The following is a 27,129-nucleotide window of genomic DNA, read 5'->3' on the forward strand; positions in this document are numbered from 1 at the left end:
GCTGAAACATACGGGCTCTATATCTGGTGCAGGAAGAGCTTTGGAACTTCAAAAGGTCTCCGCATACCCACCGGGACACTGTGCCCTGTGACCCAGGCAAGCTATTAACAGAGGAGAAGTCCATCTCCCAGGGAATCCCCCAATTGTGTGAGAAGCTGGAATAGTGCAGGGAAAACATAGCACTACCGTGTGAGAGAGAAAAAAAAGTCTGCAGTCGGAGAGAAAATAAAACATTCTACCAACAAGTACTGGAAAACAAAAGAAAGACCTCTTCCTATCAACCTGTTGCAGAAGCCACTCCTGTAGATGTCTAGGAAGAGAAATAATAAATCAGTAATTGCCATGAATAACCAGGCAACAAGACAGCTCACAAAGAAAGTGAAAAGTCTCTGGAAAAGGAACTTAAAGATATGGAAATATGTAACTTAAATGACAGAGAATTCAAGATTGCAGTTCTGAAAAAACTCAACGAGATGCAAGAAAACACAGAAAGGCAGCTTAATGAACTCAGAAATACAATCAAAGAACAACACAAGCATTTTACGACAGAGATTGAAATTTTAAAAAAGAACCAAATAGCCTTTCTGGAGGTTAAGAACTCAATAGAAGAAATTAAGAATGAAATAGCCAGCTTAGGTAGTAGAGTTGACCAGATGGAGGAAAGAATCAGTGACATCGAAGATAGAAACCTGGAAATTACACAGATAGAAGAAGAAAGAGACTTGAGACTTAAAATAAATGAAAGAACTCTACAAGAACTTTCTGACTCCATCAAAAAGAACAATATAAGAATAATGGTCATACCAGAAGGAGAAGAAAGAGAGAAGGGAACAGAGAATATATTCAAACAAATTGTTTATGACAACTTCACAAACTTGTGAACAGAACTGGATCCTCGAATCCAAGAAGCAAATAGAACACCTAATTACGTCAATCCCAACAGGCCATCTCCAAGGCACATTGTATTGAAGCTGTCTAAAATCAACAACAAAGAAAGAATCCTCAAGGCAGCCAGGGAAAAGAAGATGGTAACCTACAAAGGAAAGCCCATTAGATTGTCATCAGATTTTTCAGCAGAAACTCTACAAGCCAGCAGAGAGTGGAACCAAATATTCAAACTATTGAAAGAGAGAAATTATTAGCCAAGAATAATATATCCAGCAAAGATATCCTTTAGATACGAAGGAGGAATAAAGACCTTTCCAGAGATACAGAAGCTGAGGGAATTTTCTAATTCATGACCTGCACTACAAGAAATAGTAAAGGAGGCTATTTGACCACCATCAATAGGGACTATTTGTGGCAACCAAAACATAAAAAGGGGGAGAGTAAAGGCCTGAACTGGAATATGGGAATGGAGAAAGTAAGCATGCTGCAGAAAATGGAATACTCTAAATATCAAACTTTCTTTTACATAAACTTAAGGGTAACCACTCAAAAAAAAATCCAGAACTGAAATATTTACTGTAATAAAAGAAGAAACAGAGGGAAACGCCATAGAATACCACCACACAGAAATAATAGACAACAACAAAAAGGCAAAGAAAAAATGGAGACACAGCCTTACCAGAAAACTAAAGATAGAATGACAGGAAATCCACATGTATCAATAATCATCCTAAATGTAAATGGACTGAACTCACCAATCAAAAGGCACAGAGTAGCAGATTGGATCAAAAAACTAAACCCAACTATATGCTGTCTCCAAGAGACACATCTCAGCTACAAGGACAAGCATAGACTCAAAGTGAAAGGGTGAAAATTGACACTCCAAGCAAATGGTACCCAGAGAAAATCAGGTGTAGCCATAATGATATCAGATGAAACAGACTTCAGGGTGAAAAAGATAACAAGAGACTAAGATGGACATTCATAATGGTAAAGGGGACTATACAACAAGAAGACATAACAGTCATCAATATTTATGCCCCCAATCAGGGAGCACCAAAATATACGAAGCAACTACTAACAGAGCTAAAGGGAGAAATTGACCAAAACAATTATACTAGGGGACTTAAATACATCACTGACAGCTATGGATAGGTCATCCAAACAGAAAATAAATAATGAAATAACAGCCCTAAATGACACATGAGATGAAATGGACATAATTGACATATCTAGAGCACTTCATCCTAAAACATCAGACTATACATTCTTTTTGAGTGTACATGGAACATTCTCAAGGATAGACCATGTATTGGGACATAAAATCAGCCTCAGCAAATTTAAGAAGATTGAAATCATACCAAGCATATTCTCTGATCACAAGGCTTTGAAATTGGATATTAACTGAAAAAGAAAGCAGGAAAAACACAAATCTATGGAGATTAAACAACATACTTTTAAAGAACAACTGGGTCAAAGAAGAAATTAGAGGAGAGATCAAAAGATACATAGAAACAAATGACAATGAAAATGCATCCTACCAAAATTTTTGGGATGCAGCGAAAGCAGTTTTAAGAGGGAAATTTATATCATTACAGGCCTATCTCAAGAAACAAGAAAAATCCCAAATAAATAACCTCATGTTACACCTTAAAGAACTAGAAAAAAAAGAACAAGTAAAACCCAAGGTCAGCAGAAGAAAGGAAATTACAAAAATCAGAGCAGAACTAAATGAAATAGAGAACAAAAAGACAGTAGAAAACATTAATGTCACAAGGAGCTGGTTCTTTGAAAAGATTAACAAAATTGATAAACCCTTGGCTAGACTCACTAAGATAGAAAGAGAGAAGACACTAATTAACAAACTCAGAAGTGAAAAAGGGAAAGGTATCACGGACACCACAGAAATACAAAGGATCGTCCAAGAATACTATGAAGGACTATATGCCACTATATTCAATAACCTAGAAGAAATGGACACGTTCTTAGAAACACATAACCTTCCAAGGCTGAACCATGAAGAACTGGAAAATCTAAACAGACAGATCACCAGTAACGAAATTGAATCAGTCATCCAAAACCTTCCCAAAAGCAAAAGTCTGGGACCATGACTTCACTAGTGAATTCTACCAAACTTCAAAGACGATTTAATACCAATCCTGCTCAAACTCTTTCAAAAAATTGAAGAAGAGACAGTACTCCCTAACTCATTTTATGAGGCCAACATTACCCTGATACCAAAACCTGGTAAGGACAACACAGAAAAAGAAAACTACAGACCAATATCTCTGATGAATACAGATGCAAAAATCCTAAACAGAATTCTAGAAAGATACAAAAATGAGTCTGTATCAAAGATAATTGCCGTTTTATTACGTTAAAGACAAGGTCCTGTATGCTGACAAATAACAGAAGATACAGTCTTCACCTCATAATGCTTAGTGTCTACACTAGCCTTACAGCCATGAGAGAGAATAGAGAGGAAACTCATAGGAGACCAGAGGTCCACCAAAGTTGTTTCTAAAGCTGAGATTCTATAAACTTTTGTCTGATTTGCAACGAGAAGCCCAAATTGAAGATTTTACAGGCAGAGGAGTACACGATGGTACATAGCTTGTGTTTGAAGTCAAAATGACCTATGTCTAAAACACAGTTCTACCGTGTAATAGTCGTTGCAACCTTGAACAAACGGTGGAATCTCCCCAAATCTCCTTTTGTCATCTATAAAATGAGGATTTTAAAGTTATCTACCTTATAGGTATGAGACTTAATGAGATAATACCTGCAAATTGCTTAGCATAATGCTGAGCACATAAGAAACGTTCAATAAACCTCTTTTCAAAAATGTGTTTTTCGAAAATTAACCTGGCACTGACATAGAAATTTAATTTGGAGTTGAGATTATAGAAGTTTAGGAAATTGCTGCATTGTAGAAAATTGGGTGTTTTATGACATGCTACTGTATTTTGTGCTAATTTAAGTAGGCATTCCAGATCAGCTGCACCAAAAAGGAGAGAAAACATTTTAATACTATTCTTGGACATAATTATCTATAAAATTTAAAGGAGATCTAGTGAATATGATTAATAGCTCTTCCTTCCCTTGGGGTGCTTTTACATATCTCCATTGAGGTAAAATATGTTTTTAAAAGGAAAAAAATGTAGTTTTATTAATTGTGCAAAGTTTTGTAAACATATTTAAGTTTTTGTAAAAGTTTGATGTTATGTATTATGTTATATATTGATTATTTTAAGTATTCCACTGAGATGGAGATGAGAATTGAAAAGTGTTTCTGAAAGGGAAAAAGGACTGGAGAATAAAGGCCCATCTATTATCATTCCCTAGTTTTAGAAACATACTTAGAAATCTGAATTGTGAGACGTCGAGACAGCCTAGTTGGAAACAAAATATCTTCTCCAAGATTCAGAATTTAAATTGTGAATCCCAAGTTTTAAGAATTACCTATCATGTCATCCATTATATATAGAATCAACATTTTTCTTCTACTAGATTTCTTCCAGAGACATTTTTAGACAGTGTTACCTTATTCTAACACACACAGATACACACACACATACATGTTTATAAACATAGAACTTTCAAGTTTAAGCATCATCCTCACTTCCTCTGCATTGATGAGATCTCAATAAGAGACAAAATGAGGAAGACTAAAATATCATATATTTATAAAAAATTTATAAATCATTCCAAAACTTTTAAAAAGTAAGCTATTTTTCCCCTTTTTATCATGCTTATTTTAATATGGCTTAAAAGTGCTGACAGCTAGTCTGTAGGAACAAATTGTGTTGGCAGTTCTCATTTGCAATTAGCAAAGGGAGACCATTTCTCAATAATAGTCGGATCGCCTAATGGCTGCCGAGTTGAGTTCCACCCACAATTATTGAATGTTGACAATATGCCTTCCTTGTGCCACACGCTGGGGATTTAAATAGGAACCAATGTTGGGAACTCAAGGAACTAACAGCCTTGTGAAGATGATTTCAATTGAGGGTAGATACTAAAATACTTATGCTTTGTGAGGTGTGTAGCAGGTATTCTATTGCAAGCCATAGTCAAAGATGTCAAGTTTGGGAATGATATTAATTTTTCATTCCGTCTAAAGGATTTAAGGTTATTCCTGTAATGATATGACTTGCACTAATATGTATTCTGATGTGATTTTTGAGAAGGGTGAGAGGAATCACAGGGAGAACCCAAACTGCACAGATTTAGCAACCTAGTGACCGGCCATTACTGCTCTATAGTGAACAGTTGTGTGCTCAAGAGTTCTGTAAAATTTGTGAATTGTGACATTACAGTTACTTCCAATGTCTTTTTAATTTTACTCATGAATATATTTTTAATGAAATCCAGGTAAGGCTAGATAAAACACGGGTGCTTAGAGTTTTATATATATGTCTTATTGAGAATATGGTCTTCATATAAAAATATGTTACAGCCTGTACATTCTATATATATATTTTTTTAATTAAAAATGATTATATTTATTTATGAATATCTTTTAGTATTACATAATTGTTCAACTTATTATTATTTGTTGTGTAGAATTGTAGAAATTTCACATTCATATTTAGGAAATGCAGTTTAATATCAAATAAAATATTAGTCATTTATTTTTCTGTATAAAAGCCATTTTTTGAGATCTTTAAAAGTATGACTTAATTCTTATGCTTTAAAAATACTTTTTGAATGCTATGCTAACTAAAATAAGACAGACATTAGTACTATTTGGTTTGTTTTTCTGATTTTTCTTTTCTCCTTTACTTAAAAAAAAAAAATCTAGTTTTGCCACTGAATTGTATGACCATGTTAAGCACCCTCAGATCTGTGTAATACAATTGGAAAATAAAAAACTGGGGCAGAGTGGCCTAGTGGATTTCAACTGTAACTTTTCTACATATATGTGATTGTCCTATAAACATTATTACAGCAATGCCTGAGATTCATCCAACTTTCAGTAGTTAGCAAGCTACATATTTTGCTTCTGATACTGTCAAATTGTCCATTTTCCAAACCTTGAATTTCCTGATTTTTATCAATTTTTTTGAGGGTGTGTTAAGAATGTCCACTTCTTTGAGACACTAATATTAGTATCTAATATTAGTTGAAAAGCTCTTTCCAAATATTGACAAGTTCTGTCCAGACAGGATAAATGAAGACCCTTTCCAAATGTTCTTTGGAGAGAAAAAGTTCTATTTAATGCCTGAGATTTGATGTATCAATCTTATTTCAATTAACAAGCTTACTGTCTAAATTCCACATTCGTAAGAAACCAAATTATCAGATACAGGGTGATTCAAGAGTAGTAGTTAAGATACTCCAAAATTTTTACAAAGAACAGGTGTGTTTTCAAATAGTATGAGCCTAACAGGGCTGAGAAAGCTAGTACTAAACAGACCCATAAGAAAATAAAGGTATATTACTGGCCAACTTTGATGTCAAGATTGTAAGTTTTGAAAGTTAAGTATCAAGATAGATATGATAAAACCTTAGAAATTATGTTATCAAAAGGGGAACAGTGAGAGAAATAAACAAATCACTTAAATTCTTTTGGTAATTTTTAAGGTATTACACTACTTCCCTCTCTAAAAACAAAAATAATGAATTAACAAATAACAATTGCTTATAGGATTCTATTGTCTTTAAGGTGACTCATCTTTATGATTATTGGTATTCTAGAACCAGCCCATTAATATTTAGATGATTTGGTTTGAAAAGTATTTCTTTCTCTTTAATACCTGACAAATTTTTGCCACCTCAACTGTGGAAAATTTTCATAATAAATGGAAATCATTTTTGTTTACTGTCCCCTGGGTATCATCTTTTAAATAGAAGTTCAAACCATGTATTCTAGAATACTGGATCAAAACAGAGCAAATCTGTTCTACTCAACTTTTGACTCCAAAGGCTATGCTATTACCCATTAACCAAGTTAATGTAGATAAGTTTTGGGCATTTTATCACTGATAAGCATTGCATTAAATGTCCAAGACAGCTAGTTTAGAATTACTTCAGAGATTCATAATTTTGATAGTTGTTTTTGTGTTAATCAACTGTGTGTTTTAAAAGTTAAATTAACTCTCTATTATCCATATTCTTGTCGGTGACAAGATAATGTAGAATACAAGTATGCAAAATATAGTTACAGTATACTTTGGAAAATATCATGCAGGTTTATGTTGTTCATTATCTATCTATCTAACATGTACTTGTCTATCATCTATTTATAAAATGTCCTTTGCCTATGATTACCAGATAAAAAGCAATAACAGGCCAAGATTGAGACTTGGCCAAGTAGAAGCCACAGATAAATCATTCTACACAGGGGAAATCCGTGGCAAAGTGATTTCTTATGTGAGATTGAGATGTAACATATAGGGAGAATTTGTCAGACCCTAGGCAGCCGTTCTACTAGAGTCCAAAGACTCACATTATAAGAGAAGAAGCACTGTGCCTTTCAGAAACATTTATATATGGGGAATATTGCAAATGAAGGCAGATATAAGATAAGAAACAAGTTTTTAACACATGTATTTTTCCTCTTTAGTTTGTTCTAGTTTCTGAGAATGACAGAATAAATCTTGAAATTTGCCTACTCACAATAGCCTATCTACACTGTCTATCATCTATCTGTGTATCTACCACAGAAACTTTAAATGTATATACCGTATATAAATTAATTGGTGGTGTCAGGACATACAGTATTTCACATAAATGCATAATTGAATTCTCCACACAATTGAGGCATATTTCTATGAGAGCTATGCTTAAAATATCAACAATTGAAGCACGAACATCTTCCAAGTAGCAAATGCTCTGGAGCTTCTTAAAAAGAACACATGGGCCATAATTATTTCCCGCTAACTCAGGGTTAGAAAATGCTTTGGCTCCTGAGACATTAAAACTTGCAAGATCCCCGGAAGTGTTTTGTGTCCTCCCAGAGGAGTTCATAGGGCTATGCTCTGGAGCACTGGTACGTCTACATGTACGCTTTATTCTGTTTCAGCCACATTCAATGTTCATTGCTGTCCGTGAGCCTGCTTTTCAAATGGCTCTTCTATTGATCTCCTCCCTGCTCTTTACCATAATTTGCTTATTCTGTATTACCTTAGGCTGAGAGTCTTCATTTAATAGAATTTTTTTCTAAATATTGGTTTAAGCTAGGCTCCAAGGAAACTCCTGGTGAGATATTCCATGACTATAATATAGGGAATTGTGTTGAGAGAATTGTTGGAGCAATTTTATTGTTTGGACTTCTATATCCTATGGGAGAAGGAGTTGATGATATAATTGATTAAAACACAGGCCATTTATTAGGTCACATTTACATGTATGGTATGTTATTATATCTCTAATGCTCATGACCCATACTTTTCCATATCCTATCTCTAGCACTTTTGACATATTTGTATGTCAAACTTATCAACTAGGGTTTACTTCTTAGAGACGGATATAGCTTGTGCTAACTAATGTGCATTTTCTTTTGTTTTAGCCCTTCTATGTCTGTGACTGAGTAGGTAAACCATGTTTGGCCTTTTTTTGAGGGCCTCCAAATCTTACTTTTTGGGGAAGAAAAGTAAAAATCCTTGTTTAGACCTCATGTCTAAACTTTGCTCTTAATGAGAGAAGTTGAGTCTGTAGGTAGTAGTTGGGCTAGTCAAGAGATAACAAATAGGGAAACCTTTCCAAACTGTTAAAGTATTCATTTTCTATTTAGGTGTTATTCCTTTCATGCATAGTTCTTTGGTCAGCAAACCCTTCCCTGACCCCTTATATATTAAACATATGTTTTGTTTGTCTGTTTGTAACATCTACCTTGGTTACTTGGAGATTTCTGGAACTCGTTTGTATTCTTGATAGTTGAGCCTTCTTTATAGTTGAGTTATAGATATCTGATGTGTTATTCTAATTATTTTAAGGGAGTAAATTGTGCTTTAAAATTTAGAGACTTGAGCTTTATTTAATTTAAGTTTGTGGAGGGAATGAGTCTTAAGTGAAATTAACTACTAAAGAGCTTTACCTACTCAAGTATAATTTTGAGTTAGAGAGTCAGTTGCAGACTTTCCAGGAAGCTTAAACCAAATAATTTTCATTGAAATTTCAGGCAAATAACTATTAGTTCTTAGACATATAAAAAGAAAAAAATACCTGAAGTGAAAGCTAAAACCGAATGCAGATCACTTGTATTAAGCTCCATTTAAGAGGTTTACAATGTTTTTATTAAAGGAAAAAAAGTTTTTTTTTCTTTTTTCCATTTCATTCTACAAAATAATCTCCTTGTTATGGAGATTTTGGTCTTTGGTCTAATTTGTGTAGCAGGAGCCAAATTGAATTGCCATTTTTGAGCCAAATTTGTGATTGACTGAATTGGACCATTATTACTGGAAAGAGCAAAGAATGTTTAGCTGAAGCCCTTGAGGTGTTGAAGACATAATGTCTGCAGGCAAAAAATTCAAAACTTTTTTTATGTGTAATGATATGACTGGACACTTACTGAAGTTGTTTTGATCAGAGCCCAAAGAAACAAGCACATGTAAGTGAGATTTGAATTCTCCCATGATGAAATAGGCTAATAGCTCACACTTTGCATTGTTAATGTTGAGAAAACATTGTTCAGGACTTGGACAAGCAGGGAAGGGTTTGAGTTGCTCAGACTATAGAGACCTTCTATTTAGCCCTACATACACTTATGAGAGACATCGAGGTTCTGTTTTGAATTATTAAGCTATTACTTTTGAATTTTGTGTAGTCAGATATCCCAGGATTTCCATTTAGCATTTACTAAACCACTTACAGGTTTTCCTTCTGGTACTAGCAGAACTCAGCTCTGGCAGGGACCTGATAAAGTTCTAGCTCTGAATGAGAGTACAAAAATAAAATCTCATTGCAATCCTGTCTTGCAGGGAAGATAAACAAATCCCGTAAAAAAATGGATGTCTATTATATTACTCTCTTTAGAGGGTTGGTTGTCCCCCCTCCACCAGCAGTGCATTTTGAGGACCTAATACCAGTTACTAAAAAGTTATGCTGTACTAAAAATAGAAGATGTTTTAAAAACTCCAGTGCTCGCTAGCATTCAAAATGTTAGATTAAATTGAAATTAATTTCTTTACATAAATATCTAAAGAATTCTTGAACAACTGCATCATGTTATTTCCATTAGACAATGCTCAAGGTGTAGGAAGGCAGACCCACAGCTATGTGCCGTTAATCCGTCTAAAATACCTTTGGCTTGAAATTATTAGCCCATCTGTTTGATTTGTACAGCTGGCTGGAGAACTCACAATGTCAAGACATCCGGCCTGTTGTAGCATTTATCTTGTTTTAGCTTCATAGAACACAATTATTAATATTAGAAATATTCAGAGCTAGTATCTTATATAAATAGTTTCTATTATACGTTCATTTAGCTTTTAATAAAGTTATCATAGAATTACAGAATATTAGATTTAAAGAATTTCAAAATTTTCCCTGTTAGAGTTATCTCTCTGCTTTTAAATAAGACAGTCTTCCAGATATTCTTAAAATTCTCTGGAGAAATGAACTTTGTTTCAATAGTTCCCAACTAATACATCAAGTTGTACTAGTAGTAGATTCCACACCTGAAATGGCTTGTTGACATTACAATTTCATAAATTGTAAGGAGAGGTTTGGGAGATGATCTGGGGGTATGTTTTGGAGGAATGATCTTCATCTTGCTTTTAGTCTATTTTATTTATTATTTATTTGCAGTACCTTTCCCAGCCTAACCTGATAAAACTTTAGGGAAATGAAGTTTCCCTTTTCTTAAAGGAAAAGGAAAACTTTTCCTTTAAGTTTTCCTTAAAACTTAAAAAGGAATATATAGATAGATAGATAGATAGATAGATAGATAGATAGATAGATAGATACATATATATACGTATATATATATATACACATATATATACATATCTATATCTATATCTATATCTATATCTATATCTATATCTATATCTATATCTATATCTATATCTATATCTATATATACATATATATATACACATATATATATATATATATAGAGAGAGAGAGAGAGAGAGAGAACTCCTGCTTTATGTTATTGCTACTGGGTGATTCACTTTCTCACAACTTCTACACTCTATGTACTTATACAAATACATTATAAATTCTGTGTGCTCCAACTGAGTCCTATCTGGTCCTCAGAAGAAACAGGGAAAAGCTGCTCCCGATCATTGATAGAACAGCTCTCCCTGTGTTTGATGACTTTTGGCTCCTGGCTGATCTGCTGTGACAGAAGCAATGTGTGACTCATCAGGGAGCTACTCTTGAGTCAGCGAGTGACAAGACGACTGGCTGTATCTCTAAAAGACTCCTCAAGTCTGACACTCACACTCACTAGCTTAAGAGTGCAAGAGCCAACAACAGAGGAGGATTTCAGGAGAGGATTTTAGTTCTCATCTGAGTTTTCAAATTACTTTATTTTCAATTACACACGCAAACTTCATGTTTCTAAAAGTTCAACCTACCTGCGTCCTGATACATAAAGATGACTTCTAAGTAGTACTATGTTTACTATAGAGGGAGAGGCAGTACCGCATGATGACGGACATAAGGGACACCAGGAAGGTCCTCCCATCCATATCGAGTCATCAGACCCAGAAATTCCTTGGGGAGGAGCAGAGATTAGTAAGAAGAGTTTTGGAGACAGACAGCCCTGGACTTGAATTTCTGCTCTCCCACTTAATAGCTGATGGGAAACTGGGAAGGACGAGGTTGGAGATACCAGAGCTGAGGTGCTGTGGACTGCGTGGGGAGGCATCATATGCCAGCCAGGAAGGCCTTGGGCATATATACATGTGTATATTGGGGAGAGTTGAATTAACATAAGAAAACCATAGAAAAGGTGAGGTGAGATGGATGAAAGTTAAATACTTATGTAATCCTAACAATAGGAAGTTAGAGTAAAGGATAGCTAAATCTGTTGAAGCTCAAATGCAGTTACTATATTCATTATCTATCTATCTATCTATCTATCTATCTATCTATCTATCTATCTATCTATCTATCTATTCTATCGTCACCTACTGCATACCAGGTATTGTGTTAACCATTGGGAAAACAAAGACAAATAAGCCATAGTCTTAGTACCTTAATTTCGCATACTCCTTTGTATATTTCAGGGTAGTTTTGCATAGATTTCTTGTCTATGTCCTCAGCAAGTTCTGACAGAAATAGTTTGTCTTGCCAGGGAATGGAGGGTCATAAGAGTCTGAAGGGGATTGTTTTAAGGAGTGATGTCCTATATCTTGATCTGGCATCTTTCCGTGTGACTTTGGAAAGAGCATAGAACCATAAAGTCTAGAGAAATTATGAATACCTCAGCTGTGGATTATTAGGTACTAGAAGATATAAATTATGCAGGCTCATGAGTGTGGAAGAAGAAGGTGTCTCCCTCCATCCCTTTTCTAAAATGTCTTATGTCCTGGAAAAGGAATCTTGTTCTTCTGAGGAAGTGCCAGGATATCCATGAGCCCATTTGCAGAATCACATTAGCTGCATGTGTCTCCAGTTGGGGATTGTATAGAGAACTTTCCTGAACAATTGTGAGCCCACTCTCCTTCTAGGTGATAAAATCAGGAATTTTTAAAGCACTTCTGTGCCCTGATTATAATATATGAGATACAGGGTGAATGAGCATTTACATTCTTAAAACAAGCTATGTAGACAGACACTTAGGAAGGCATTTTTCCAAATGAACGGGAAATGGAGAACAAATTTTGAAAAAAATGTCATCGGAGATATTATCCATTATCATTAAATATAGATACACAGTATAGAATGCAATTACTGTTATTTTTGATTCCTGGCAGAACTTGAGATGGTGGTTTGTCTGACTGCTGTAGGACAGAAGCGAGTGGGACTGGGCCTCATTAGGGAGGTGAAAGGAAGAACAAAAACTGCCAACACAACAAATGGAGCCCTTGATGCAGACAGTTAATGCACTTTGTCATATTACAGTGGGAACTGTAGATCTCTGTGGTCGTGAAGAGGATAGAGGGGAAACAGGGCTCCCAGCTAGGATGTTTAAGGACATAAGTGGTTGTGAGTTATATGAGAGTTCAGGAAGGAGTGATCTTTGGAAGACAGCCATTAAAACTGAGTTTCACTTTAGCATTAACAGGTTCAAACAATAAAGACTGGTGAAACCTTTATTTCAAATGAACTATGGAAAAATCTCAGAACAAATCAAATTTAAGTTAGCAGTATTTATTTGATTTAGTTTTGGAACTAAGAAAAATATATCAGATATAATTAGACCATTTAAATCCTCTCTCTAACCCCCTTCTTTCAGTGACTTCTCAATGCTCTTAGGAAAAAACCTAACTCTTTATCGTGGCCTCTTAACAATATCTCAGCCATCCTGATCTTGATTCAGCTCCTTCACATGGCGAGCTCCTTCCTGCTTCAGAGGATCGTCTTCCTCAGTCTCTTAAAAAAACTAAATGCTGCTTCATTCTTCAAATTTTAGCTTAAATGTCCCCTATTCGGGAAGCCCTTTGTGATTAAATCAGTTCACCTCCCCTACTCCTTCTGTTATTTTGATTTCAACCCCATATTTTACCTCCAGTACTTTTTATAGTTTTCTTTATTTTGCTACTTTTGTAGTATTTTCTGTTTCCCTCACCATTCCATTTCCCGTGTCTAGTAGAGTAACTAGTAAGAGTAGATACTCAATACAGGTTTCATAAAGAAAAGAATGAAAAATGTCATTCATATTTAAATTTGCGACATTCCAAGAACACAGAGAGCTCAGTTTCCAAAATTTCTATTATTGGATATATTCAGAGCAGACATAGGGTTTGAAGAGGCAGGCTAGGCCAAAAAGAATGCTGTGTGTACACAGCAGTTAGCAAGGTACTTGCTGTGCTTGTTGAAATGTCTAATAAAGCTATTGTCACAAAAACCCTGGGGAAATTTTGTGAGCTGGTTTAAAAAAATAAACAACATATAATGCTACTTTATTTATTGCTTTTGTTTGTTTCTGTTTTGTTTATTTTGTTATTTAGATTCCACATATAAGTGAAATCATGTTGCATCTGCCTTTCTCTGTCATACACTATACACTCCACTCAGCACAGTGCCCTTCATCCAGGTCCGTCTATGCTACGCAGATGGGAAGAACCCCATTGCCTTCTCTGGGCGAGCAATATTCCATTGTATATATGTACCACCACCTCTTTATCCATTCTTCAATCGACAAACCCCCAAGGTACCTCTACATCTTGGCCATTGTAAATAATGCTGCAATGAACATAGGGATGTATATGTCCCTCAAAATAGTGATTCAGTTTCTTCAGATAAATACCCTGAAGTGGGATTACTGGGTCCTTCATTGTCTGTTGTTATAGCCTTGTCTGGTATAAGTATTGTATTGCTACCCCAGATTTTGGGGATGGGTTTATTTCCATTTTCATGAAATATCTTTTTTTATCCCTTTTCTTTCCATCTGTGTGGGTATTTTAATCAGAAGTGATTCTCTAGTAGGCAGCATATGTAAGGGTTTTGTTTTCTTATCCAGTCAGTCCTCCTCTGCCTTTTGAGTGGAACATTTAATCCATTTACATTGAAAGCAATTGTTGACAGATATGTAGCTATTGCCATTTTATTATTCATAATTTTTATTTTTTTATTTTTTCCCCCATCTTAAAGAAGTTCCTCTAAGATTCCTTGTAATACTGGTTTGGTAGTGCTGGACTCCTTTAGCTTTTTCTTGTCTGGGAAGCTCTTTACCTGTCCTTTGATTCTAAAAGATAGCTTTACTGGGTACGAGTCATCTTGGTTGTAGTTCCTTGCTTTTCATCACATTGAATATTTTGTGCTAATCCTTCTGGCCTGCAAAGTTTCTATTGAGAAATCAGTTGACAATCTTATGGGAGCTCCTTATAAGTTACTAGTTGCCTTTCTCTTGCTGCTTTTAGGATTCTCTCTTTGTCTTTAACCTTTGCCATTCTAATTATAATGTGTCTTGGTGTGGGCCTGTTTGGATTCACCTTGTTTCGGACTCTCTGTGCTTCCTGGACTTGTATGTATATTTCCTTCACCAAATTAGGGAAGTTTTCCATCTTAATTTCTTCAGATACAGTGGTACCTTGGTTTTCAAACATAATCTGTTCCGGAAGACCATTCAAGTTCTGAAATGTTCGAAAACTGAGGCACAGTTTCCCCATAGAAAGTAATACAAAATGGATTAATCTGTTCCAGACCTTTGAAATCAACCCCTAAAACTGCAAATTTAGCATGAATTTTACTATCTAATGATGCCATAGATCCATAGAATTTACAAATACAAAGTGTTCGTAACTGAAATGTTCGTCAACGGAGACGTTTGAAAACCAAGGCACCACTGTAGGTTCTCAATTCCTTGCTTTCTCTTTTCTCCTTCTGGTACCCCTATAATGTGACTGTTGTTACACTTGATGTTGTTCCGGAGGCCCCTTAAACTATCCTCAGTTTTTTGGATTCTTTTTGCTTTTTGCTGTTCTGATTGGGTGTTTTCTGTTACCTTGTCTTTCAAATCACCAGTTCAGTCCTCTGCTCCATCTAGTCTGCTAGGGATTCCTTCCAGTGCATTCTTTGAGTTATTGTATTCTTTACTTCTGACTGGTACTTTTGTATGGTTTCTATGTCCTTTTTTATGCTTGCTATCTCTTGAATTTCTCACTAAGTTCTTTGAGCGTCCTTATAACCATTATTTTGACCTCTGTCTCTGGTAGGTTGCCTGCCTCTATTTTTAGTTCTTTTTCCAGAGTTTTCTCCTGTTCTTTCATTTGGGATGTGTTTCTTTGTTTCCTCATTGTGGCTGCCTCTCTGTTTCTATGTCTTAGGTACATCTGCTGTCTCCCAGTCTTGGCCAGGTGGCCTCATGTAGTAGGTACCCTGGCACAGTCTCCCTGGTCACCTGCTCTGGATGTTCCAGGAGTGTCCCTTGTGTGGGTTGTGTGTGCCCTCCTGTTACTGTTGAGCCTTGATTGCTATTGGCATGTCACTATGTGGGATTGACCCTCCGGCTGTTTGGCTGTGGGGTTTGACCACGTCTGTAGCTTACCAGCTGCTATGCTGGGGGCTTGCCTCACTGAGTGGGATTCACCCCAGAGGGTGCCTGTTGAGACTGCCATTTGGGTATGTCACTTATGGGGCTAATTGCTTGGTGCTCTGCTGTGGTCTGAAGCCAACTTCCACATATGTTGGTTCTGGGGCTTCTTGGAAGGGGCTTAATGGCAGGCCCAGATCACCCACTGCCTGTGATCAGCTAGGAACTACCCAATAGGACCATCTACAGTTACTCGCTGCCTGTGCTAAACCTAGAGGCACATGGGAGAGGCCACACTGTGAACTGAGGATGTCTGCCACCAGTGCTGGGCCTGGAATAGCTCTGAAAAAAGCCAGGACGCCCAGAGGCATGCTGCCACCTGCTGGCTTCCTTAAGGTTCATCTGCTAATAAAGCCTCATGCAGTAGGCAGGTTGGGTGAGGCAGGATCTCAGGGAGTCTCTAGAGTGGGAAGAGATGTATTCACCAAGTTAATGTAGATTCTGGTTAGTTGCCAGTGCTGAGCCTGGATTTACCCAGCAAAAGTCTGAGAGCACACTGAGTTGCCATCCACCCGGGGCCTGTGGACTCTGTTAGTTTTCCAAGAAAGAGTACAATGTGGGCAGGTTTGGCTGCTCCCAGTGAAAGTGCCTTTAGTGTTGGGGGAGTTGGGTAGGGCAGGTTCCCAATGAGTCAGCAGTGTGGAGCAGTGGAGCTCATCAAACCAATCAAATTCAGATTCAGCCATGTTGGGGAGAACTCAACACAAAAATGATGGTGCCTGCCTGCTAGCTTCAAGGGAGGAGTCCTCACAGGAAAAATGGTGACTGTTCTCCAGCTCTTAACCCAAAGCTACACACCTCAGTCTGCTCCCCATATGACTCTGATGTCCCCCAAGTCACTGTCCCTCTGCAAAAGCCCAGGGGTGAGTGCCGGCAAGTTAGTGAGTCTGTGCATGGGCCCCTTAAGAGGATGTCTAGGTTTCTCCCAGCCTTCCATTCCACACAGACTGTCGCAATTCCCACTGTTTTTCACAGCTAGATGTTGTGGGGGCTCCTCGGCACCAGTACCGTGGGTTGTGGAGGCCAGTGTGAGGCTGGGATCCTTCACTTATCTGGGGGAACTGCCATGGCTGAGATATCCATCCTGATTCTCAACTCTTATTTGGAGGTTTGGGATCAATCTGTTTTGCATCTCCACCCCTTCCCAGTCTCAATGTGGCTTCTTCTTTATATACTGAGTTATAAAACTTCTGTTCAGCCAGACTTCAGATGGTTCTCCAGGTTGATGATTTTTATAATTTAGTTGTAATTTTAATGAGTTCATAGATGAGGCAAGCACAGCATTTATCTACTCCACCATCATGGATTGCCCCCTCCATATATTGCTACTTTAGATCCATAGGATTTGTTACAATAAATTACTTTTGGTCCAGAAAGGAACTGTGTTTACTTGCTTCTGGTGTCACATTTCCTTAGTTCACTGAGCAATGAGAAAATGAGAAGAGTAATAGTGTGTAGAAAGTACCCACTCCAGGTCCCAGTTTTTCCTCACAGTCTTGGCTCCATGTAACAGGCATTGACAATACAGTAATAAGATAGATGATATTCTTGGACTCACAGAGCTTATAGTCTCAATTTTTATTGGGATTTTCATTTTCAAGCCTTTATCGTTTTCTCAAGGGCATGTACCTGAGATATAAAATTCTCCATGCATGTCCGGGGTCATTTCCCAATATGTCTTTAAGCATTTCTAGTCTATCTCTCTAGATTTTTCTGCAATGTTTACTTTAGTCATCTTGTTTCAATGCTACATGTTTGTACATTTTAATGGAAATTTAGCATTTAGAGAAAAAAATGACTTTAAAATAATAGAATTCTTATTACCAGCATTGTTCATTTTATTTTTTAAATTGGAGTAGAATAATTAGTTGCACGACATTATATTTTGGGGAAAAAATGATTCTGGTACAAATTTCTTATATAAGTATGTGCTCCCCTACCCCCCACATTGGTATGAAGCACCCAAATTTTAAACAACAAAAATAAAACAAAAGTCACTTTATTTTTGCATTCTAAAATGCAGCATATGAGTATAGCCTATAAATTAAACCTGTTGATACCAAAACATAGATATCACTAAGTATGAATGTATTTTCATCCCTTGTATTTAAAAATATAATCACTGAACATATCATTATAAGCATCAATTCTCATAATTTTCTTTTCAATTTATAATAGCCTCAAGAAATTTCAAGATATGAATTACATTTTTGAATTACTTAACAATACAATCATAATTTTCTATTTATAACATTATTGTGTCTACTTTTCATGTTTTTCCTGTACCTTTCCATATGGAACTTCTTATTTTCCATATATTACCAATATTGCCTATAAGCATTTCTCTTCTTACTTCATATTTGCTATTTCTCATCTGTGATGATTTTTAGATACTCAGTAGTGAAGTATATTATTATACATTGCTCTTAAAGTAAGAGTAAACTTTTGAATGAAGGCATGAGTTTATTTTGTGCCTGAAGTATATAAAATTTAAGACATGGATTTTGTGACACTAATTTTATTTCCTCAGAGACCTTTTTCTTTACTTACTTTTTCTGGAAATGCTATATTCAGGACAGCTGAGTTCATTAGATAGACAAGTCCTATACCAGAGTCACATTAACTGTATTTTAGCTCTCTACTTTTTGCTTATTTTTTGTTCCTAATCATTTGAACTCACAATTAGCTCTATGACTTTTATTTATAAATCTCATGTGAATCATTTCAAATAATGTCTGAAAAAATGGTACACGAAACCAGAAAGATACTCTCCTTAATAGTCCTTAAAACTAAGCAAATTATCTTTGGTTTGTGTCTTTGGATGCATGAATAAAAGTAAAAAAAAAGAGGAATCAATCCCAGAACTTTTCAACAATGTGAATATACTCAATGCTACTGAACTGTGCACTTAAAAATGGTTAAAATGGTGAATTTCATCATACGTGTATTTTACCACAATTAAAAAAGTTTTAAAAAAGGAAAATAAAAATAAAGGAAAAATGTAAAAGGAAGAAAATCATTTGAAAGTTGCAATGACTTCATTCTAGGAAACAACAATAACAATAACAACAAAAAACCTCTCAAAAACAGCACATTGCAGACATCTATCAATATTGTCTCAAGAAGAAAAAAGGAAAACAGCAGAATTAATAAAAATAGTATGCAAGCAAGACAACTCTAATTATTTAATTATAGAATTTAGAATAATGCTTTAACGATATTATTCTGAGTAGCTATCAAGACAGTAGCAATTATTTAACCACAACGTCCAGAATCATAGCATTATACTTTTTCAATGATATTGGAAGTTTATACAATGCTGTACAACTTATAAAGTTAGAAAAATCAATAAGGACTTCTTTCTCCTACAGGTTTGAATAGAGAATTACATAATTCAAGTTTAAAAGGAGAGAAGTTATTGGAAGAAGAAATGGTGAGACTTTATTGCATAACATTTAATTCTTGATTCTTCTTTCTGCTAGTATGTTCATTAATGTTATAAGAAAGTATTTAAAAATATAAAATTACAATTAAATACGGAATTAGGAACAACTTCCAGAAGGGAGTTTCGTTGACATCAAAATTTAAAAAATGGCTATATTCTACATTAAATTCTTTAAAAAACCTTTTACTTTTCAAGTATTTCCAGAACTCTTGCAAAAATGGTACCAAGAGTTCCTTCTCCCTTCTTCACCATATTTGACATCTTACATAACCATAGTACAAAGATCAAAGCCTGGGAATTAACGTTGATCTATTAGTGCTAACCAATCTATAGACTTTATTCAAATTTCTTCAATTTTCCTACTAATGTTTTTATTTTGTCTAAGATGCAATCCTGAATCCCCAAATTATATTTAGTTTTCATGTCTCCTTAGTCTCTTCTAATTGTTGCATTTGCTCATTTTTAATTTTTCATTTGTGATCTTGAAGAGTACCAGTTAGTATTTTGTAGAATAAATTGATTTCAATTTGAGTTTGTTTGATGTTCTCTCATGTTCAAGTTTTTTATTATGCATTTTTGCCAAAAATAGTGGAAAAGTGATTTTGTGTCCTTAGTGCATCATATCAGAAGGTACTCTAACTTTTGACACCATAAATTTTTCCAGGCTTATATTGTATTTTTCCTAGTCCAGCCCTGGTTACTCTTCTTGGAGAATGGTATTTAGAAACCAAAATCTGGGTGTTAGGCATGTTCACCTCTATTGGCTTAATCCTTCATCTAGACACAATTAGTGGACAGAACTAGGAAAAATATTTGTATATCCATTTATATTTAACAACAACAACAACAACAACAGAATTTATACTTATACACCCAATTCTCATCTAACCCCACAAGGTCCATTCTAGTTGTCTCTCTTACCTTATTTATAAATCCTTTCTCTGACAATGAGATAGCTGGCTCTCATACCCACAATATATTTATTTGCTGAATCCTAGAGTACACAAAAAATAGTTTCACAATTGTTAATTTATACCCCTATGAAAAACAAATTTATTATAGTATGACATTTGTGTCTTTGCTCTAATACTATAGTAAAAGTACTGTTTTTCATGGATACGTAGGTTAGTTATCCCAACTCCAATAAATTTAATACATCATTTCATATCAAATAGAAAAATTACATTTTGAGAAAGAAAACCACAATATAACTAATGATCATTTATATGTAAAAACAGAGTAAAGAGTAAATGTGTCTGAGTTGTTGGGGCTATAGTAACAACAAGTACTTATTTTATATTTTATTTGGGTTTTAATTTTTTTTACCAAATATAGTGTCTATATTAGATATCTTTTGGGTGAAAGCCCCCTAGTACTCAATGTAAACTCTAGTGGCAAAATGAACATTTTTAAAGTTATTTTTTTTTACTTTGATTAATGTAATTTACAAAAGACATTTTAAAGATTAATTTGGACAACTATGTGAGAAAGCAAGAACACAATACATGTATTTATTTTTAGCAGGTGCTTTTTTCTGGTTGTGAAAGTGATGCTCATTATATAAGAATGATGAAGAAAAACATTATAGAAGCTAGTAAAACTCATTTCTTAGTCATTAGAGATACCACTGTTAGAATCCCAATGCATGTCCTTCATTTTAATGTATGGGTATATGAATAGCTATATGTATAGTTTTTAATTCTGCTCTTTTCACTTTTTATTACATTATAAGAATTTTTATTGTCATTCAATATTCTTCAAACATCATTTTCAGTGGCTAAATATTATTCCATCAAATTCCATAATTTACCTAGCTATTTTATTGATGTTGGGAATTTAGGTAGGTCCTGATATTTGTGCTTTTAAAAAAGAATTTCATTGAATGCCTTGCCTCTGTTATAAAATTTTATGTGTAGTTGATGGTGAATTAAAAGTCAGTGAAATGAAAGTGTAATAAACAGAACTAAAATCATGGTTAGGACCACTTCAGGAAAAAGTAAGCAACAAGACTCTTGTGAATGAATGGGAGAAAATGAGAAAAGTGGAAAGAACAAATTCACACCAGATGGAATATACAGTAAGTTTATTCTGCACTGAGACGATGTGTGCTAGAATGTGTTGACCCTTACCACAAAGTTCCTGTGAAAGGAATTTTGGTAGGTCTGTCAGTTTTTGCTGTGTAACAAAACACCTCAAAATTCAGTTGCTTAAAACATTACTCTTTTAAAAAATTTCCCACAATTCTGTTCATTGGTTGGGCAGTTCTCATCTGGGCTAGCTTGGTCTTAGATTGGGTGGACTAGGATGACCTGGGTCACATATCTGGTGTTTTAGAAGGGACAACAGGAATCTATCCCATATAGTTTTTCATCTCTCAGTTAGGCTATTTTGGGCTTATTTACGTGATATCAGAGGGTTCCCTGTCAGCTTATTATAGGTCCTTTGAATTTCTCCCATAATGCCTATCAAAGGGTAGGCAAAAATAAATAAATTGGTTGGTGGTTAATCTGTTCATGCGATTGATGCATTTCAGTTGTTTTAAGACTTTGGAGTGTATGAGAATCACCTTTGTAGCTTCTTAGGAAAAATTCTGATATACGAGCTTCAGATCCAGAAATTCTGTCAGTTGGTTGCAGCAAAGTCTAAGAATCTTATTTAAAGTCAATGCTTTTAGAAAATTCTGATGCAGATAGGCCAGATTTTGACAAAACCATTTCAGATTATGACTCTGAATATTGCAAAGCATAAGAGAAATTCATGAAATACATATGGATGATATATAATTAAGATTTAAAAATTGATATCCTGACTTGAAATGAGTAGGGTGCATTCATTGCATGATTTTTTTATTTATTTATTTTAATTTATTAGTTTCAGGTGTACAAGACAAGGTAATACTTAGAATTGCAAGATTTTATTGAAAATAATAATTCCATTTCCTTCTCTCTTGTGGCTGGCACTTACATAGTTGTAAGGTAGGCCAGACTGGGAAAGCCATGGATCTAGAGAGTGTGGAAGTGGTTCAGAGTTGAGTGAAAATCAGGAGTCAAAAATCAAGAGCAAGACCAGAGGTTTGTTTGTTAATTTGGGGAAATGCAGATGGATTATAAAGCCAGGAAATTACTCCAAAATCAAAATACAAACACACAAGCAAACAGACTCATATGGATAAAGGTACTATGTTAACTAAAGACTGAACAGATTTCCAGGTGTGGCATACAGAAATAGAGGGAAAGAATACATGATGATAGTGACCTGAGCATTAAAAATGCAAGTTAAGAAAGTTTACAGGTAGTTGTCAGCAGTGCGGTTAGTGGGGTATTAAGATTTAGGGTCAGAAAATCCAATAATTTGTGGAATGTGGTACAGTGGAAAGAATCATCCAGTTCTGGACTACCAAGGTTAAAGTAGAAATAGGAGTAAAAATGGCTCTCAGTTCTGATCCAACAAATATAAATCTTTTTATATCCTCCTCTCTTAGTACCAAAGGCTGACTTCCATGATTAGAGAAGAATGGGAAAGGAAGTCATCACGAAAGGCATTCCCTTGAGATATTTGTCTAAGTTTTGTTTCAGGTGTATAACATTAAGATATTAAATCAGCTAAATATCACCTTTTCTTCTTTAATCACTTCTCTCCACTGTCCCCTCCACCCCATGTCAATTAAGAACAGTCAATATTTTATTTCTATTGTGGCCAGTGTTGCTATTTATATTGAAGTATGGTCATTTTTCCACAAGACTTATTTCAACTCTGGACTCTCTCTCTCATTCCTTGAGACCAAGAGCATTATTTATCTTACTTCCCCATTTTATGACACAGTGCCTTAAATAAGAGATATTTAACAAATGCTTTATGAATATGTAAAAGAAGAAATTAGTTAATTTAAGTAAGGGAACTTTAAGCTTTTGAGTCTAAAATCTCAAAAGATTCAAGACTTAAAGGGAAGATACTCAAAAGTATGATATATCATTTGGCTATTCTCTTTAGTAATGCACCTATTCAAGTCTGGTGCCCATTTTGTAATTGGATTCTATCTTTTTTATTAATTTGTATTTATATATCCTGGTACAAGTCCCTTGTCAGACATATGTATTGCCAATATGTTCTATCACCTCGTGTCTTTTTTTTTTCTCCAGACGTAAAGGAGTATGTATTGTATGGTTCCACTTTATGAAGTTCAAAAACCAGGCAAAACTTACGTATTGTAATACAATTCAGAATAGTGCTAACCTTTGGTGATGGGGAGAGTGCTAATGACTGTGAAGGTGCAATAAGAGGCTTCTGTGGTGTTAGTAATATTCTACATTAGTTCACATGGGCATATGCTTTTCAAAAATTAATCAAGCAGTATATTTAAGATTTGTGCACTTTATGTTGTATCTCACTAAAAAGTAACAAAGAAATTAAATGCATGAAAGAGCCGTTTAGCAGTGAGCTGTGAGCAGTGAGCTGCTTTAGTCACTGTCAAAGGAAGGAAGCTCAAGTCATTTAAATGAGGAAAAAAATGCAGAATTCTGCCCTTGTCAGTGTAATCCAGACCAGCCCATACACATTTGGATAATTCACAAGTGTTCTCTATGTAGTATCCTGGCATAAGTGTGGCCCCAAATTAACCAGCCATTCGGATAATTCAGGTGTATTGACCATCATCATTTCTCAACTGTCCAGATTTACCACGTGGGGATATGTAGTCTGTTGAGGGGATCACATCCACCAAAAGCACTGTACTTGTTGCATTCTGGTTCATTTGGCCTCTTGAGGCAAATCGTAAATTGTGTGGTATGAACAAATTTTTCCAGTTACCACTCTGCAGAGAAATCTTTTTATTTTCCTCTTACGTAAGATTGGGTTTAAAGCTCTCTAGTATTTATTACATCAACTTGTGTTCCCAAATGGAAATGCTCTTTAGCCTTTACTGCAACAATCTGTAGAACTCTTTGCCTAAATGGAGGATTCTGGTTAGATTTATTTTCTGGGTGAGGTGACTGCCCTTTTGTTTATTTAAAGGGAGGAAGATACATAAAGTTGTAAAATGATCATCAGTTTTTTTCTTGTGTGGTCCCTATGTATACCCTCATACACTATTAAACTGCTGTCTAAAATTTTTCATTCTAATTTTAAAGAGTTGCAAAGGATATAATTTCCAGTTTATTGTAAATCTGAACATTGTATACTAAAACTATAGCGTCACTCTTTTAAAAGTATCCAACAGAATCTAAATACTACTATAATATCAAATCAACACCACGTATTCTAAAAAGTAAATAAAATGCCTTAATTGTTGGAGATTTTTCTCCTTGAACTCATACTGCCATCCCATTTCCTCAAAGGATTTAATATAACAATAATTTAACCTAATCATGCATTTTTATGCTTGCAGATCTTTTATTGTATACCTTATCTTAAATCTGGGCAGCAAAAATATTTGTATTAATTGAAATTAAAATCTCTATTTCCTCTGACCATAAAGCTATAAATGTTGAAATTTTCTGCAGGATTGAATTACCATTGCGACTATTATTACCTCATAATTTAGCAAATCAATATGCAAATTTATAAATCTTGAATAATTAATTATTAAAATTTAAAGGGTTTTTTTTGGTTTGAGACATCATGTATTCATGGATGTATATTATTTTTTACTAGAGTGAGACAACTTTTATATTCATTCTATTGCTATTTTTTGTTTTTGTAGTGGAAAACATTGATAAATATTTTCCCATAACTAAGTAGATGGAAATAAAGTTTATTTTTTATAGGAATGTCACTATTTTTAGTTCTTCATCATTCACGTCAAAAGTCATATAGTGATGTATTATTAAATTATATTTCAATTGTCAACTTGATCAGGACCTCCTTCAATTTCATTGTAAGCAAAGAATTAGAAGACATCTGACTTGCTAAAGGATTTATTACCTAGTCAATAGTCATTTACTTTCTCATCAACATACAGGCTTTCCCAAGGCTTTTCAAGTGACAGTCATTCCTGTTACTTTTTCATGAAAAGGGACCTTGTTTGATTCAATACACTTAGAAAGAGTTGGTGAAATAAATATCATTTATTTCAATACATCTATGCCAATACATTGTTTGATGAAGCACTTCTTTCTTATAAAATATTTTACATATATTTCCGTCAAAATTTTTTCTGTAGACTTAACTTTTTCAGTTCTTGGAAAATGTTCACCTTATAACCTAATTAGAAAGTTCAGTTTTCACTTTCAAATAAATCCATCAAGGTAGACCTTTCTGTCACAAAACCTATCCCTTTGTTTTTCTATTTTAAAAAATTGATATATTTTTTCATGATAACCATATCACTTTTAATTTCCACAGTGATTCTGATAGATAAGTCAGATATGGAGTCTTAGTATGAATTTGTCGCTTGGACCCAGTAAGGTGGCTGTACCTTTGGTATTTTGTGTCTGAGTACTTACAGGATTCCTTCAGGAGCCTTGTCAATAGGCAGGGAAGAGACAAGATGGAGTAGATTAAAAAAACATCGTTTTCATTCCTGCTAAATTCAAATCAGTATATCTAAGTTCAAATCATTCCAATGTAGCCAAACTTTCCAGTCTTAATTTCACTCTTAGCTCTTAATGGAAATAGGAATAATAAAGATAAGGAGAGATACAAAGTTAAGTCATGTATTTATTTCGCTCTGATTTTAGAAGTTTTCACAGATATAATATTTCAAATTGTTGCTTTGTTGGGCACCAGGGAAATTTTTAGGCAGTGCACTATGGTGGGATTCTATGCTTTTTCTCTTCAAAGTGGGAGAAAGATGATTATCAAAAAGGGCAAATGCTAAAGGAGAATATGTTTGATTCCTAGACTGGTTTCTCTAGGTATAGACTATATTTCTTGTTTGAAAATAATGTATGTATATGTACAAATTTACATATGTATAACATATGAAAACAAATTAGCTGAAATGATTTTGAATGTTGACCTTTTATATTTAGTATTTAAATTTGGCAGATGAAAGACAAAGCTTTGTTATTTTATTATTTTTTAATGGATAAGGAGGCATGGATTTACTCTATTTTCTTTTATTTCTTCTTGTAATTTTTAAAATGACTTTATATTTTCACAGCAGTTCTAGGTTCACATTAAAATTGAGATTTCCCAGGGGAGACCAGTTAGCTCAGTTGGTTAGAATGCAGTGCTCTTAACAAGGTTGCCAGTTCGATCCCCACATGGGCCACTGTGAGCCGTGCCCTCCACAACTAGATTGAAACAATTACTGCACTTGGAGCTGATGGGTCCTGGAAAAACGCACTTAAAAAAAAATTGAAATTTCCCATATATCCCTGCCTCTACACATGCATAGCCTTCCCCATTAACAATAACCCCCACCAGAGTGGTACATTTGTTACAATTGATGAACCTACACGACACATCATTATCACTTCAAGTCCATAGTTTACATAATGGATCACTCGGTGTTGTATGCTCCATGGGTTTGTACAAATGTGTAAGTGACATGTATCCATCATTATAATATCAAACAGAGTATTTTCACTTCCCTAAAAATTCTCTGTGCTTCATTTATTCATTCCTCTTCTCCCCCAATGCCTACTTATCTTTTTACTATCCTCATTGTTTTGTCTTTCCTTTCAATTTTGTATGTGTCTGA

General features: G+C 34.9%; 1 protein-coding gene across 4 annotated transcripts in view; it reads left to right on the forward strand.

The window, feature by feature from the left end:
• The window catches only part of CETN3 (centrin 3), a 608,779-nt gene that overhangs the window by 252,727 nt on the left and 328,923 nt on the right, over positions 1 to 27,129 (forward strand). Inside the window, exon 7 of one of the 4 annotated variants that reach the window (XM_081053674.1) lies at positions 19,414 to 19,475. The exons of the other annotated variants lie outside the window; for them this stretch is intronic. Within the exon in view, the coding sequence (XP_080909800.1) occupies positions 19,414 to 19,419 (6 nt within the window). The 3' untranslated portion in view covers positions 19,420 to 19,475. The remainder of the gene's footprint in view (positions 1 to 19,413; positions 19,476 to 27,129) is intronic. 4 annotated transcript variants of the gene reach the window in all.

Source organism: Rhinolophus hipposideros (genome assembly GCF_964194185.1).
Source record: "Rhinolophus hipposideros genome assembly, chromosome: 7".
NCBI lineage: Eukaryota > Metazoa > Chordata > Mammalia > Chiroptera > Rhinolophidae > Rhinolophus > Rhinolophus hipposideros.